At 46.4% G+C, this 16,250-nt stretch overlaps 2 protein-coding genes and 1 non-coding gene across 4 annotated transcripts; 1 reads left to right on the top strand and 2 right to left on the bottom strand.

The window, feature by feature from the left end:
• Positions 1–444: 444 nt before the first annotated feature.
• Positions 445–5,392, bottom strand: LOC104484942 (heat shock 70 kDa protein 12B-like). Its single transcript, XM_010127168.2, has 4 exons — positions 5,111–5,392; positions 3,669–3,893; positions 3,146–3,317; positions 445–2,166 (listed from the first exon to the last, which is right to left on the bottom strand). Exons 1-4 carry the CDS (start codon positions 5,390–5,392, stop codon positions 1,121–1,123), a joined length of 1,725 nt encoding a protein of 574 aa, XP_010125470.2. The 3' UTR covers positions 445–1,120.
• On the top strand, positions 5,313–12,839 carry LOC147602101 (uncharacterized). 2 transcript variants are annotated; one of them, XM_086751712.1, is made up of 9 exons: positions 5,313–5,411; positions 5,762–5,830; positions 7,051–7,164; positions 7,617–7,679; positions 8,574–8,663; positions 9,137–9,317; positions 9,958–10,062; positions 10,494–10,574; positions 11,701–12,839. In XM_086751712.1, exons 1-9 carry the CDS (start codon positions 5,347–5,349, stop codon positions 11,950–11,952), a joined length of 1,020 nt encoding a protein of 339 aa, XP_086607838.1. In that variant the 5' UTR covers positions 5,313–5,346; the 3' UTR covers positions 11,953–12,839. The 2 variants fall into 2 exon arrangements, with proteins under 2 accessions (XP_086607838.1, XP_086607848.1); XM_086751722.1 differs by lacking the exon at positions 5,313–5,411 and having other exon boundaries at positions 5,519–5,830.
• Positions 12,840–15,871: 3,032 nt separating this feature from the next.
• LOC147602102 (U12 minor spliceosomal RNA) lies at positions 15,872–16,020 on the bottom strand. Its single transcript, XR_015257580.1, has one exon. It is a non-coding gene; the product is annotated as a U12 minor spliceosomal RNA (small nuclear RNA).
• Between the last annotated feature and the right edge of the window lie 230 nt (positions 16,021–16,250).

The raw sequence follows: 16,250 nt of genomic DNA on the forward strand, positions 1-16,250 counted from the left end.
AAGATTTTAAATGAGAAAACATGGTAATATATTCAAAATATTTCAGCTTTTATACATCATAAGGCACTGTATATAGACAAATTGATCCGCTGAATGCTGCTTTAATGATTGACGGCATTAAGCACATGGCTAGCAGTGATTCTAACACAGTCATTACAGTTAATAGAGATGCCAGCGCCGAGTTTTCAGGCAGTGTATCCAGCTAGCCAAGCGTTTGCATTGGGAGAGGCCAGTGTTCAGCAGGGAAACTCTACACCGTTAGTGAAGGGAAAAAAAAAACAACAAACAAACCCACAAAAAGCCACCCCAACAAGTCACGTAAAGGTAGTCACCACAACCCACCACCAGACCGATACCCATCCAGGCTCCAAGCAATAGCTACTCTGGAGAAACTTCCTTCCGCCCCCCCCCCCACGCCCCCACCCCCAAGTTTTATTGGTGAGCATGAGGTTTCAGGGTATGGAACATCCCCTTGGTCAGCTGGGGTCAGCTATTGCTGAACCACTGGCGTGCTATCAACAGCGTTGTGGTCATGTCACACAGCAGCATAAGGGCAGCTATGAAGAAAGCTAATGCCACCACAGCCAGACTCGGCACGCTGTAGGATCACATCCTTTTCTTGGACAAATTTGGGCTCACACAGGCCACACTGTGCTGAACCTGTGCGCAGGCGCTGTAGGCAGGAGGCAAAGAAATGAGCTTTTATGGACGTGGAAAATATCAAGCCCAAGTCAGAGATGAAGAGAGTACCCACAGCCGGACAGAGGGGCTCAGGCAGCAGCATAAGCACTACTCATATCTGTGACGTTACAATCCGGCCTTCGTATCTGCCCAGTTAATGAGATTAAACCACCCAATGGTTTCATGGAAACAACACTCCCACAGGTTTTGGATACAAGCCCTCAGACTATATTGAGTTACTGCTTCACAGAGCATCTTGACTGGGACAAGAGTGCTTTAATTACACACGATCTATGTAAGTGATCTTCCGAAGAAAATTCAAATCCATTGAACGTTAAACCTGGACTCCAGATAAAGAGACCTCATGTCAGAGGAAGAGAGGATGTAGTGGAAAGAAGACATGAGGCTAAAATAAATAGTTATGGGCTGGTATGTGCATTTACATAGCTAAAAAATCTATTATAACTGCCCGACTTTGTTGGGAAGTAACATCAGTACACGTGGCTTTAAATTCAGTGAGCCCAAATTTAATATCCAGCTTCAATTTGCGCTCCCTCCCCAGACTTGTGTCTGGCATTGGCACCGTAAAGGAGCCAAGCCTTTCCATCCCTTCCTCATCTACGTACTGAGCATCCTGCTTTTCTGTACAATAGAAAACAAAGCATGCATATGTTTGATCTGGCTCTATTGGGTGGAAATTATAGTGGGTAACTTCATTTATAGTCACCGACTCCCCAATTCCCACCAATTTCCTGAAGAGATCTGTGCAATAAATATAGCCATCAGCTTTTGAGACCCTTCGTTTAGAAAAGTCATGGATAGCAGCGTCAAACTTACTAGCTATTAATATGCCATATGTCCGAGCACTGATTCTTGAGGCAACAACATGTGGATTGACTCCAAATAAAACAGCCCCTTTTGCAACGGCCGCTTGGGCCTCAATTGGACAAAGGATATGATACTTCTTGCTAAAAGCCTGACTGATCGCATCTCTCAAGGTGATGCTAGATGCAAAGCCTCCCACAAGCAAAATGTACTGGACCTTGGCCACCTCAGGCTTGTCAAGAATTTCCCTCAAAGCACAAATGATATTTTTGATACTGTAGTCAAAAAAGCTTTTCATTCTCTCATATGTAATCATAATCATCCCATCACACCACACAGCTCCTTTTGCTTTTTTGAAGAAGTGGGAGATGTCCTTCTTGCGCTCTGCCACTCGGGTCAAGTTGTAGTAGCAATGTATGTAAACTGCCTCCCTGCTAGCAGAGCATTTCTGTAGACTGAAGTTGTACATCATATGTTGCAATTCAGTAGCGTGGCTCTTTACATATTCATCCCATATGCCATCATCGAATATTTCCTTGAGGAAACGAGTGAAGTTTTCATCCACTGTGTTGCCTCCCCATCCACCTCCAGCTGCCTTGTGTAACTCCTTCAGGCAATGGTTTTCTTGGATCTCGTGTACCGTGATGTCTACTGTGCCACCTACACAGACACACAAACACAAATGAAGCTAGCTGTTTTCTTTAAAGTACATGAGGTCCTTACTTTCCACTGAACATAATCTTACATTCTGAATTGTTGGTTCACAAGTGCACTTTGCTGCTGCTGTCTTTTCTCATCCTCACTCCTCTGCTATTGCCTGCACACCTCTAGATTTCCTAAATTCACACACTTCTGTCTACAAGCCTGGCTTCTCAAGGTTCCTACAGTAATTGCTGATGAGAGCTGGATGTTCAGACTTGTTCCCTGCACAAGCCGATCTCCTTTCTGATCACAAAAGGAGACTGGCCTCCTCACATACAGATAGGTGACACTTGCCTTTTGATATACAAGCTCTGAGTTAAGATGAGCAGCAGTGGTGAGACTCTCAGAAACCTGTGATCCTCTCGATGCCATTTCAGTATTTGTTCACAATCACCAGACTGCTCTTGGCAGAAAATTCATGTCACACCAAAAAAACTCACACAGGAAAGTAGAGAAATTACTAAGAAGCGCCCCACCAAACATTCTCAATGATTTACTTTACACAGCCTGCTAGCTAATCTCTTTGGTCAATTCACTGGGCACTACGCTTGCTCCTACGGAGGAGACTGTAAGCTCAAGCTATACAACAGCACATGGGTGCGTGTCGGTGGCTGACGCTGGGACACGGTACAGACTGATCTGGCACGATGGCACGATGACTTTTGCTATGACTGGCCTGAAGTGCATGGCGGCAGGAGACACTCAGTGACTTTCATTTGCCATGGATCAGGCCTTTAGCAGTCCTGTCCTTTCCTCCCATTTTTTTCTGCCTGCCCATAGGATCTCATGAAGTGAGAATTAAAAATAAAAACCTCATGACAAGCACAGCAGTGGAGTCCAAGCTCAGGGGCTGCACTGCAGACCTTTGGGGACACTGTGAAACAGCCATGCTCCATGCTCAGCAAAGATGGTACCTGTTAAATAGGGAAAAATTTACCTCCACAGTCAACAACAATATACTGGCTCCCCGGGGAGTCTTCAAACTTCTTCTTGTTACTGTCATCTGCTATAAACCCTTCCTGTGGAAGCTGTTTGCACCAGAGCGATGCAGCCTCCGGCTCCAGGGCAATAATCAGCTTCTCAGAAATCATGTCAGAGATGAGTCCTGCCTAAAATCACAAGAGAGAGGTGTCACTGCGGGGAAGGGTGGCGACATCGCTGCACAAATGCCACATAGTCGGGAGGGTGTTCTCACCCCAAAAGCCCACACTGGGGTGGTGGTTCTTGCCCCATCTCCATGGGGCTCATTTCTACACAGCAGTGGGGGGAAAGGGCAGAGCAGGTCTTAGTGCCAGTTTGGGACATTCTCTCCCCTGTTGCCCCTAATGTGGGAGATTTCACTCCCTAGTAGGCTGAAATTTGAAATACAGGTTGTTTAAATGTTGAGGAGTTCCTCTGCCTTGATGGATAAAGAAATCTCCCAAGATAATTTGAGGAAGCGGGATAACCCCTGCTTTTACCTCTTTTGCCGCCAGCCGCATGAACTGCCTGGCAGCAGTGCTCCATATGGCGGGGACAGTAATGACCCAGGTGATCTCCTCCTCATCGCAGACGGTTTGGAAAGAGGCCTCTTGGATGGTGTTCAGGGCATGTTCCTTCAGGTAGCGCAGGCTTTCAGAAAAGACCGTCAAGGCGGGAAGCATCTTTCCATTGCTGGCTTCCAGCCACATGCCGGAAGTGACTTTCTACAAAAAAAAAGGTCTCAGGGCCACACGTGGCAGTATCAGCAAGAGACCCATCCCCTTCGCACTGAGCACTGCACGACATATGGCACCGAAGGAGGTGCTTTTCCCAAACCCAAGTAGATTCCCAGCAATGGCTTTAGTATTGTGTTGAACTGCAGCCTAATCGACACGGGTCAGCTACCAAACCGCTTACCCACAACATCTGCGATTCAATAGGCAGAATACCAATGTGGCTGGTAAGTCAGCTGTTTCTCCTGCGACAAGTTTTGTAAAGACCCTCTAGATCCTCCTGAACAGCCAGTGGGGAGAACTGTACTTTCTATGTGACACCACCATATATTTCCCAGGTGTTTGTATAGAGACTTTAGACCTTTCTGGTTGCACCTGCACCTCTGTGTATGGCATTAACAAAATATATGCTGGACAAACATGTGGACAAAAAGCTCTCTGGTCTAACACAGTTTATTTATAATGAGTCCTCTTGGCTTATGTGTCCCTCTGGGTGTATCTGAACCTGGAGGCAGGTGGCTGCTCTGACACATTTTTAGTCTTTCACAGGAGGCCAAAAGTCCCTCCATCAGTCCCTGATTGCTTGCTCTGTTTAGAAAGAGTGGGAATTGTTGCCTGTATCCAAAGAAGTTTCAGGAGCCAGCCTTCACCACAGTTGTGTCTCTTTGTTTTGCTTCAGCAGACACAAAAGGTGGGCCTAAATCACAAGGTTTATCAACTGGATAATCAGCCTCAGAGAGAAATGATAGCCACTACATGCTTGAAGAACAGCTAGCCACCCTTAAATTTGCTTCAGCATTTCAGGCGAGGGCAAGACAAGCTAGAGGGAGGCATATAACATGGGAGGAATCCTTACGGCGATTCCAAGGTTGCCCACCTCCTTTGAATTGCAGGAAGCTTCACTTGTTCCCTGTCGACGACTGAGGGCAGCTTTTTGTTAAGAACAAGTATTTGGCTTCACCGAGGTGTGCAGTCAGGTTTGATTGTCTTTAGACAATGAACAGCATCCTAACGGAAGGTCCCATGAAGCCTTTAGCTAATCTAGAAAATAAATAATTTCTTCTCCAGTTCATCAAAATGCCCTTTGATTTCCATTCATTCACCCTCACCAGCCAGATTGCTCAGCCCTCTTCACCAATTTCTCTAACTCCCACCCCTCAAATAAATTAATAACTCTGACTCCCGTTAGCAGTAACTGTTCCACCTACTGTGTTGTACAGCTTCATCTTGAAGTTCTGGAAGAAGTACCAGTTGTCAGCTTCGCTGGAGGGCAGGCTCTTATATTTCATCACAGCATCGTAGCCAAACTTCCTGAACTCCTGCTTCTGGTTGAACAAGATGCATGTAGGTGTCTTCGGGGTCTTGAGCCCATGCTCTGTTCCCCAGTACACTTGGCGGATTTGGTTCGTACCTGAAGCAAGGGAAAAACAGTACCCGCTGTAGGATGTGCCAAAATCTATCGCAACGACAAAGACAGAGTTGCTGGCCATGGCCGATGGCAGTGCAGAGGTGCGTGGCTTGAGGAGCGACAGAGGAGTAAACACGAAGGACGGGGGTGAAACTGAAGCTGCTCTGGCTGTTACTGCAGGGTGAAGTCCTCCCCATCTCAGGCTCTATTGGCTGGAGAGAGTTATGGCACCAGATACATTTCCAAGAAAAAGTCCCTTTTCCTGGAAAGAGGAAGGGCTTGTTTCTGTTATTTATAGCAGAACAATCCCTTTGTGACAGCAAGAAAGTGCCTGACTCTTGCTGTAGCTTGCTGTGCTCCTGGCAGTACAGTCCTCTGTGCTGCCACTCATTTCAGCAAACATTTTCTGCTGCTTTAAAGGCATGGATTCACATGAGTTTCCTTCCTGCAGCAGGATGAGGGGGTTGGAAGGACTGCCTAAGGACGCTGATCCAAGAATGATGACTGCAGAAGGAGACAGGTATGTTTCACAGGGGGTGTCTCTGCCTAAACTTCCCAAGTTTAACCTTAGTAGGTCTGAATATTTCTAAAGTTCCCTGGGGGGTTGCAGCAAGGGACTGCAAACATTTTCCAGCTGTGAAGTATTTCAGTAAAAGCTCTGTTTTCTACTTCCTATCCTTTCTGTCCATCACAGGGACTGTTAATGTCCTAAAATTCAGCTCAAGTTCAGCTCCAAAGGGTGAGGCAGATCTTAAATGGGTGAGAGGAAGAGAAATCGGAAAGAACGGAATAAGTACAGCGTAACAGATCCTGCACTTCCGGGACTCGGTCTCCAAGCTCATCAGTTTTGCAGGGAAAGGCTGCCTTAAGTGCCAATTTTATACTGGATTGTTGAGCTGCATTGTTGATTGTTTTAAGAAAAACAGAAGTGTCCTGAGGGAGAAACTGGAAATGAAGTTATTTAAGTGCAAAGGAATCCATTCAAGTAAACAAAACCAAAACCTGTTTCCACGAGAACAGGGAGGTGCTGGAAGAGAGGGGCAGGACAGTCCTTTGCAGCAGCTGTGCGGATGTAGATCGGCATAAACTGGTGGTGAAGCCTCACGCTTAGGCCTTCTCTGATGTTGCCTTGCTGTAGGAAGGAGCTCGCTGTCCGCTCCACCTGTATCCACGCTGCAGGAGCACTCCAACCTAGGATTGTCTCTGCAATAATAGTTGATGTTTCGGATCCTCACTAGGAAACAGGACACAGAGCAGTTGTAGAAGTAAAAAATTACCTTGAGAACATAGAGCCTTTGTTCTTCTCTATTAAAAAAAACCCAGACCCATACGTTGCAAAGTTGGTTTCAGCAGAACAGCCATCTGCATTTGCTGTTCCCAGCGCCCTGCAGGTCTGGGTTGAGTTTGTTTTTCAGGATTTGTCCCTGTATCCTTCTCACTTCATCCAGCCCTAATGATTGCCCGAACCCTCCTTCTATGATCGGCAAACTCTGGCCTGTGCAGTCCTCTGAACTGTATCAGGCATCTGGGGGAGCGCCAGCTCACTTGTGCCGAAACTGCGTCCGGGTGTGTGCTGGACAATCACGTGCCCTGGAGCCTCTAACCTGATCTGATCTATTTGCTGGCACAGATGTAGCCATGGAGCCTTGGCTCACAGGGCTGTCTTATAAGGTACCTGTTTAGAGTATGTGATACGTTTTTCCCTTCATTTTAAGAATTCCCTTTTCTTTTTTTCCTCAGACAAGCATTTGACACCTTGTGGCAACCATTAGTGTATGAAGACAGGGTTTCAAGGCTGGAGGCCATATATAATGATCTGATAGGAAAGCTGATGGAGGTGGAAAGAGAAAACAGGTGAGTTCAGTGACCAGAAATTACAGTGCTTAGTGTGGCCCCTGACGATCCACTGCAGCTAGTATACGCTAGGACAGGTTGGACAGAAGATTACAAACAAGCCAGTCACAAGGAGGGCTCTGAGTTAGCACCAAATTTCTCCTGGGCTACACTGGGAACACAGAGCCGCTTTACAGAAGCTGTTTTATCTGCACCATATAACATGCAGATCTTACATTTCCCAGGTATTTTATTTGCATTATTGGTACTGGCTCATGAAATCGCAAACCACCCAGCTGACAAAGAACAGCCTTGAGAAGTTTTGGTCTCTAGATTTTTTTTCCCTACAGGCTGATCAGGAATTGGAAGGAGGAAGTTTAGTTTGTGCATTTCTTAGGACTTTAATGGATACCTGCCTACTGACTGTAATGTGGTTTATTATTTCTTTCTTCCCTCAATGCATCGATGGACAGCAAGCAAAGAGTTTGGTCTGCGTCTGTTGATACTCGACTACAATTTCTGGAGAGTTGCTACAGGTAATGTGATTCTTTATATCAAGAATATATATTTAAGAGAGGAAAATCATAAATGTTTCTGCAACTGTCACCTGGAACATGCTCAACTTGTTTGAACACAACATTTCTGTGTGCAGTAATGAAGTTAATTTAATTGACAGAGCAGAAATTTGATGGGATAATTCACAAGATTGAGATATTAATATAAGATGGTATGGCTTACTCTGAAAGGAGGGGAAAGAAACACGGGACAAGAGGTGTCCTTTATATTAGGGTTGCATGTATTTGTTCTGAGATCTGTAATACAGAAGAAGACACAACCTCTAAAAACCTCTGGTGAATGATAAAAAGCAAAAAAAAATTCCAGCACTTTTAGGGTGTGAGTCTGTGGTTGACCTAGGGTCATCATGTAGAGAGGGCTTTTTTAAGCTCTAGTAGTATCACCTAAAGAGCAGGCATTGGAAACAGGAGAATTCCACCAGCTGGTGGAGCAGGAGATTAACATTACCCAGACATCTGTGGAGAAAGAAATCCAGGAGAACAGAACTTTCTGGAGGGTTTGGGACGTTTGGTGATAATGTTTTGATGTTAAAGATGAAGCAAACAGCTAAAGAAAAGATGAAAGCAGATTCTAACAAGTGAAGAATAGTTGTGTTTTCTTAAAGCCTTCAACCTCTGATCCTCACAACTCCACCTCCCTTTCTTTGGATGTAAATAGCTTTCCCCTTGATTTGAGCATAAATTCTAGGTGGTGGCTTTGAGGGGAGCACCCGAGAGTTTTTCCTGGGTGCTCTGCGCTTTCCCACCTCATGGCTTTTTTGCTGGAATTCAGACTATTCAGTAGGGACAAGTCCACCTCTGTCCCAGTGTCCAAGTACAAATTAAGAGATCTCACAAAAGAAATTTGTTTTTCAGACCACTTCTTAGAGGGGTCACACAAAAAGAGCTTCAAGAGAAAGAGGAATATAACAAGCTGAAAGAGAAGATAAAAAATTTAGAGGCAAGGTAAGGTATTTATTCAGATTTCTAACGCAACCTGTGTTTCTACACTGAAGAGTCACATTCTTCTTGCTTCCTCCAGTCCTTAGGGACATTTTGTTTCCGACCAGACAGCCTAGACACCTCCCCAAACTTTCAGCCTGCCAACATTTCTTTGCACCTGATTTCTGGAAGATGGCTTGAGTTGTTCTGGAAAGGGGAAGAGACATTACGAGGGTGAACATATTAATGAAAAAATCAGCCTACCATTGTCGAAAATGCCACTCTTTGATCAGAACCCACTGTGATCATGCAAAACGGAGCTGAGAAAGCACTATTTCCCACACAAAAGCTGCTTGCCAGCTATATGATATAGTTGAGAATTGTGTTGTAGAAAACATGGGATTCGTTAAATAGATTCATAGCACACTGTAAAATAGTTACGCTTATTCATTGTTTCATCTTGTCTTAGTTAAGTTTTAATATCTTTCTTGGCCTAGAAACAAAGAGCTCTTGTCTAAGGCCATGAGCATGCACAAGGACTCTGAGAACATGAATGACCCTTCACGTTTGTCTGCTGTGCTGCAGATGTATGACATGCTCAGGCTACATGACTGGGAAAAATTCAGGAGTTCCCAGGCCTCCTCTTTGACGTATAGAAGTGGCAGCAGCCTAATTAAGGTTTGTTCATGTTCCCTTTCCCAACCAGATTCTTAACAGACCAATATGGTGTAGCCAGTATAGCAAGCTTTGAGTATTAGTATTTCTGGATCAGACAGGGTTGGGGACTGAGTTTGGGGGGGTCCCTGATTTTCCAGTCCAGCAGGGCCTGCGTAATGCTGTAGAGAGCAAACTGACAGTGACCCGCTTCCTCCTGCCTTTCAGAAGGGCACATTCAAATTCCAGTCCCATATCTGACCCATGTTAAGCACAAGTGGGAAAATATAGTCCAGTTTCCCTATGGTTTATGCTTTAAGTACTAGATGGGATGTCTTGTTCTGATGTCTGACTCACTGCTCTGATGCTGGGGGGATCTGAAGAAAAATACCAAAATTGTACACTTTAAAGGGCAAGACTGAGATGAGGCCATTATTAGCATTGGTTGTGATGATAAGGCCCCGCAGATGCTGAAGAATGGGCTTCAACAGGCAAACAGCTCAATTAAACAGTTTATTTCCTAGGTATTGAAGACATATTTCAATTAATTAGTGGCCCTACAATTTACTGGAATGCAGATGTGGCTTCAGCACATGCTTTCCACGCTACACCTCTCATTTCAATGTGATTGCTGCTGTAATCAGCTGCTGTATTTGCGCTGCAGAAGCTGTTTGATGCCTGTGAGAAAGATATAGAGGAGAGAACAGATACAATACTTGAAGTTCTTGACATTCCACCTTCGAATGATGCTATGACCAACAGCAAACAGGTACTTTATGTTTCTGTGTAACTGGACATGGGCAGTGGGACAAAAGGGCCATCTGCATCTGCTATTCATTTGGAACTTCGCTTCTGCTAGGGACACTTAAAATATCTTGCCAACAACACTGGGGATAACCTATGAGCTGAGCGGGATGGGGGTGTGGAAAGCTGAGCTCCAGCAACTCTTCTGTGTCCCACAAAACACAGAATATGTCACATGTCTGAATTGTCCGGCTGGCTGAGGCACATATATGAGCCCAGAAAGCATTTTCCAGCCCTGTGTTGCTTTGATGGGACCTTCCTTCAAAGCTTGAAATGGGCAACTTCTCCATTGTTGATTGACACGATCTGAGAAATAAAAATTCCCACTGCTCGGAGACCACACTGCTGGCCACACCATGTGCTAACAGTCTGCTTTGTGCTGTGCTTGGTTTGTAGGCGATGATGCAAGATATAAGGAATCTCTTCAGATACTCCTATTACCAAAATCACTCAGAGTTTTACAGCAAAATTATCACGGTGAGTAAAGATACAGCCCAGGAAGAGGAGCAGTGGTTCAATTTTCTGGCATGTCTGTGCAGCTTGGTACTTAAAAAATGAGAGGTCACCCTCTGTTTGGGGTTGTTTCCCACTCGTGGTGAGGGTCTTCCAGCCCGTACACTCCCAAATATTCTAACAGGCACACAGAGCTATGTGTAGCCTTGGAAGGGAGATACAAAGCTGCACCAGGAGCAGCAGGGAATGGCAGGACAAAGCAGAGCAGTGCCCTCACCAACACAGTCCTCCCAGACCCAAGAAAGGGGCACAGAGCAGGTCTGGTGGTGATCAGGGTCAGCCACAGACCAGCGACCAGCAGGCAAACCCACAGTGGCCAACCAGGTCAAGACCAAACTGGGAAGTGGGTCTGTGGGTCAGGGTCAGCAAGGCTGGGCACAGGCATCCTCACATCACAGCTCAGGTAAGCATCCAACCACCGCTGAGCTTAAATCAGCTCCCGGGCCAAGTGGTGGAGGGGCTATGGGTGGAGATGAGGCTTCTCATAACTCCTTCTCACACCACCCTTTCTGCCAGCTTAGCTGGTTTCGCAGCAATCGAATCCAAGTTTGTACGGCCATGCTATATCAGAGCTGGCCCTGGACACAAGCACCCAAACCCCGGGGGAGGCAGGGGAAAGCCTGCAGACTGTTGCTGTGCACAGAGCCCTGATACTTGCTATCCAAACGGAATACAGTCTAGCAGGTTTTGTTCTGGGAAATACATGTCATATATATCACATGTATAAGAAGCTTCCAAGGAGTAGCTTCCTCCTTTTGCAGCTTGCTGGGCCTTTCCAAAAGCTCAGCCTTATCAAGCTTTTTGCAGATCTCTCTATGAGGAAATAGAGACAGTTAATGGATGCTGAAACAGTCCAGAAGACAGGACTTAGTAAATTAAAGAACCTTTTATTTACTAAGGTAAATAGTAAATTTACCTGGGACCCCTGCCTGTCCCAATCAAACGGTACCATCAGCTTTGGCAAATTAAGTTCTTCAGTGCTCAGTTCCTGTGGAGCAGCTGCACAGAACGAGAGCAGGGAGGCAACGTAACATTACATCAAGATAACATTATTACAAAGCTTTAAAAACTGTTCTCACTCGATTTTCAGCAAGCTGGCATTGACTCAAAAACTGCCGCTCAAAGACAGTTCATGTTGCAGTGCTGCAAAACCTACTGTTTGCTGCTTCTTCAGGACCCACCGGTTAAAGCTATGTGGAACCTACAGGAAAGCTCAAAGCAATCTTTAGAGCATGTGGACAAGAAAGACTGGGAGCACTGGGGAAAAACAGCATTTCTGTGGCCCATAATGAAATGCGGGGAAAATGTCATTGCTAAAGGTGTAGTCTGGGATGAAAAGTAGCATGACTTCAGAGCCAAGCTGCTCACTCGTATGACAACAAGAAGATGAAACAGCTGCTGTGCAATAGGCTGCTTTTCTTTCTCCCATGAACCACTTGCTTTTCAGAGCTAGTAAGTTAGACACTCTAGGCTTGTGACACCTAGGATAAATCATTATTTACAAACATGCATTAAAAATTGAAGATGTTTGCCTCAACAGCATGCATGCATTTTATGTAGCTTTTTTTCCTTGCTGTCTCCAAACAGCACTTGTGTGAAAACAGACTCTGTGTTTCTAACCTACCCTACCTGCTCCTCACAAATATTTATGACACTGACAGGTAACAGTGGAGATCTCAGCCACCCTGGAGGCACCTGCCTCCTCACCACTAAAGTGTGGTAGGACCAATGCTTTGCGGGCCCCCTGACAGCAGTGGTGTCACTGCCCTCCCCTGCATCTATAGCAGGTACACAGACTGCAGGCTCATGCTTTCTGGTAATGAATAAGGAGCGAGGATGAAGACGGCCTGTTGGGAAAGAGGGTAAAAATGTGGGTAGGTATATGTACCCAGACACTGAAGCCCACTCTTACATGCCAAAAGGCCACTTGTGTCCAAAAAATGCTGCCTGTTAGTACCCAGCTGCTTTCCCACATCTGTAAAATTTACCACTCCATAGCCCTTCAGCTACATACCTGCCACAGTTCTTGATCAAAGTGCTCTACAAGTTGTATTTCACAGCGTAAGGGGGATGCGGTGAGGCAAATGCATGTTTACATGCTCCTGTGACAAAATATTCAATGAGAATCTTGAGATTTGCCAAATAAAGACTGGAAATCCTGCTGTGTGCCTGCCCAGTCCTTTCCTCTAGTTCTGCTTTCTAGTCCAGCAGTTTCCTTGGCTGCACCAACTCTCTGGCACTTTCTCAAGGGCCTCCAGAAAGAAAAGCAAATTTCTGTGCAGCTCTCTGCAAGCAAATTGCTCTGCTTCTCTCAGGAATCCGCTATTCTGTGAGCATGTTGCAGGTCATCGACAACATGAGGTGGGATCCAGGCACGTGCAAGAAAATTGGCTTTTAGAAAACAAGAGTATACTGAGAAACTGTAACAGACCTTTACTAGAAATATTTGTTAAGGAATAGAGCAGGTGAATTAAAATTACATGTGCACCGTATTTCCTATAACTTTCAGAAAAAGAAAGAACCACAATATTTAGATTTTCATACCTTGTAAGGTATTGCAGACTACGGTGGGCAGTGCATTAACACTTGGTCTCGTCCAGGCTTTGGAAGGTAAATGTCAGGGAAGTTGTCCGGTACCAGTCAGTCGGAGCTTGAACATGACCCTGAGCTAAACGCCGTGTAATTCTATAGGTGTAATAGTACATACATGGCAAGCTGCCATGCTCTATTCGTTATCTGCTTAGAAATTTTGTTAGCCTAAATTTTAAGACCCTGTGGCTCCTTGAGTCAGTATGGATCACTTTTATCGCTGAGGCTCATCACTTCTGCAGTTTCTCATGTATGGTCCTTTCCTTTGATTATACTTTCCTTAACATCCTATAAATAATTGTAATATTTCCCACCCACTTGCTCATGCTCAGTCTTTTGAGTTGAGGGTCATCTGGTGGGCCCGGGGGTCTCAGAGCACCCCCTCCTCAAATCTGCTGGTTGAACCCTCCTTAAAATCTCCATCTACAGTCTTGAGAACAGGTCATGGTGTTCCTTGATCTTCTCTGCCTCCAAAGTACTGGCTCAGGGCCTCTTGTACACTGCATCCTGGAGGCCTACCTTTGTTCTACCATCCCTCTTAATTACCCCAGATATGCTAGGCTAACTTTTAACAAACATAATAATATTTTTTCCTGACAATCCTAAAACTACCAGGATTAATAGATTACATATGAAATTTAGCCTATGTGACTGCAGTTATATGGATAGCAAAAGCTGCCTAATATTTCTACAGTTTTCAAAAACCATATTGTTCTAAAATTGTATCGCTTAATCATTTTATGTCATGTAACACTGTTACTGCTGAAATGTTGTTCTCCCTTCCTTCTTCTTCCACTCTCTACCTCTTGGGGACAAGTGGACTCTTCCACGGCCAAAGAAGTGTGTTGTGTTTCCCACCACCTCCTCCTCCCCTCACTTTTTATCAGTCAACACAACCACGCACGAGCCTCCCCCTCACTTGGTCTTGTTTCCGTCTGAACCAAGCTAAGAGAGTTCTGACCTAGACTTTGTTCAAATCTCAGTGGAGACCCTGAAATCCTTTCCCTGCTCATAGAATCTTCATCCGGAAGAAGAGGGACAAGTCTACCCACATCTCTACATCTTACATCTCACAGACAGACGGCAAATGATGGGAGTCTAAGTTTTTTTCATCCCAGACGGAGACAAAGTCTCCTGCAAGACAGGAGCTCTGTACAAATGAATTCACATTGCCAAGTGGGTTAGATCCTCCACCTGGTATCCAGAAAGGATTCCTCTGTGTTACACTATTATCCTACCAGTGATGCAGGATTACCCCTGGAGCTGAGGCACAATGACTTTTCTTCAGCTCTGTAGGACGCCACTAGTTGCTATCTCAGTCCTTTAGACTTTGGTGGGAGATCTGTCTGTCTGCTCCCATCAAAGACCCAGCCCAGGTGTTCTCTTCCCTTCTGCTCTCTTCATTGTCTGGAGAGGGGTGAAAGAGCCTGTTCCCAGTGGAATTTAAAAATATCACTCGTATCTTGGTAGAGACATTGACTGGAAAATCAGTAGCACGCTCAAAGCTCCAGTTCTCTCACCCAACCCTACAACTTGTCCAGGAAAACAGCTTTTCTAGTATCCTCACTGAAATGAGAGCGGTGAAGGTTAGACCTGAGACACAGCGCTGAAACACAGCGTAAAGAATGTAGCAGGCAGCGACCTCCCCCAGCTTCTGGGGTGTTCCTGAGAGCTCTCTCTTCGGGCCACTGTCCAGACCTGGTTATTCACTTTACCTGCTAGTAAACGGCACGGCCAGCTGCAGAGGGTAAATGGAAAGCATCCTGCTTTTGGCTTTTCCTGCATCTTCTGCACAAGTCTGTCACTTGTTCTGAGTTGAAGAATCTCTGAGCCTGCACTTTACCTCCCACGCTCCGCAGCACCGACATCCCGTAACCTCGACGTGCCCAGTGCTCCTGGTGAACAGAGCTTGCGCTGCATTAGCTAGGTCATTTTGGGAGACACCCAGACAACATCTGAGGCCTCAGACTTGTGCATAGCTGCCATCTATCGCTCCATAACCCAAAGAGCACCGGTTCCTGGAGGGCAGGGTATCTTCTGGCAGAGAAGTGTGCCAGCGGTTATAATCGATGGGTATCTGCTCAGCTGTTTGCTGCGCTTTGACCTTTTCTCTCTCTGTGACTTACTTTCATTTATTTCACAGACGCAGAACGCTTTGGTGAGAGAACGGAGGGGTCAGCGAGCATGGGGATTTGTTGCTTGTCCCTTGGCCTCTTTCTAAAATTCTCAAGTGCTTGCTGAGAGGCTCACAGTAGCAGTGCCAGCCCTCGTTGCCAGGACAAGCGCACTAACAGAGCCGGCTGCGAGCTGAGGCTTAGGAGGAAGCGAGCGCGTCCCTTCTCTGGCTGGGCAGGACAGGCGAGTGCCCCGGCAGCCAACAAGGATCACTTCCTGCAGGCGGACGAAGCGTTAGGAAGGTTTTGGCGATGCATTTCCAAGCCCCGCGAAGACCGTCAGGCCCGCTCAGGCCGCGTTACGCACAAAGCGGACGCAGCGGGCGGGGCGGGGCGGGGCAGCCGTCAGTTCGGGTTTCTGTTTCTTTTAAAGCGATTTCGTGAAGTTCTGCGTCACAACGCGAAACGCACCCGGGCGAGAGACTGTTTCGAGACCGGGAAACCGGTGTCCCACCTCCCTCCGCCGGCTCTGTCGTTGGTACTCGCTGCACAGAGGGTCGGGCAGATCACGGCACCCGGGCATCCCGCGAAGTAAGCGGGGCACCCGGGGGCGACCTGTACCCGCGCAAAAATTCATCTCACATTGGCAGTGAGGACCCGGGCGTCACCCCGGGTCGTTATTTTCCTTACTCATAAGTTTAAGGCATAACTATTACCCCTCCCCTCTGTAGGGACGACCCTGCGCGTTAGCTCTGTAGGTCAGGGCGAGGAGCTCCCGCGCACGCTCCCTCTGCGCACAGCCTAATTTTCCGTTGTTCTAACAGCTGTAACCGTCTCTTTCCCCTTCTGCGCCGCATAACCGCTGCCACGGGCCGAACCGCTACGGACGTGCCGGCGCCGTATGTAAATGAGGGGCCCCGGTGCCGCTGGGAGTTGT

The sequence above is a fragment of the Chlamydotis macqueenii genome, chromosome 1 (assembly GCF_036417535.1).
Source record: "Chlamydotis macqueenii isolate bChlMac1 chromosome 1, bChlMac1.mat, whole genome shotgun sequence".
NCBI classification, from domain to species: domain Eukaryota; kingdom Metazoa; phylum Chordata; class Aves; order Otidiformes; family Otididae; genus Chlamydotis; species Chlamydotis macqueenii.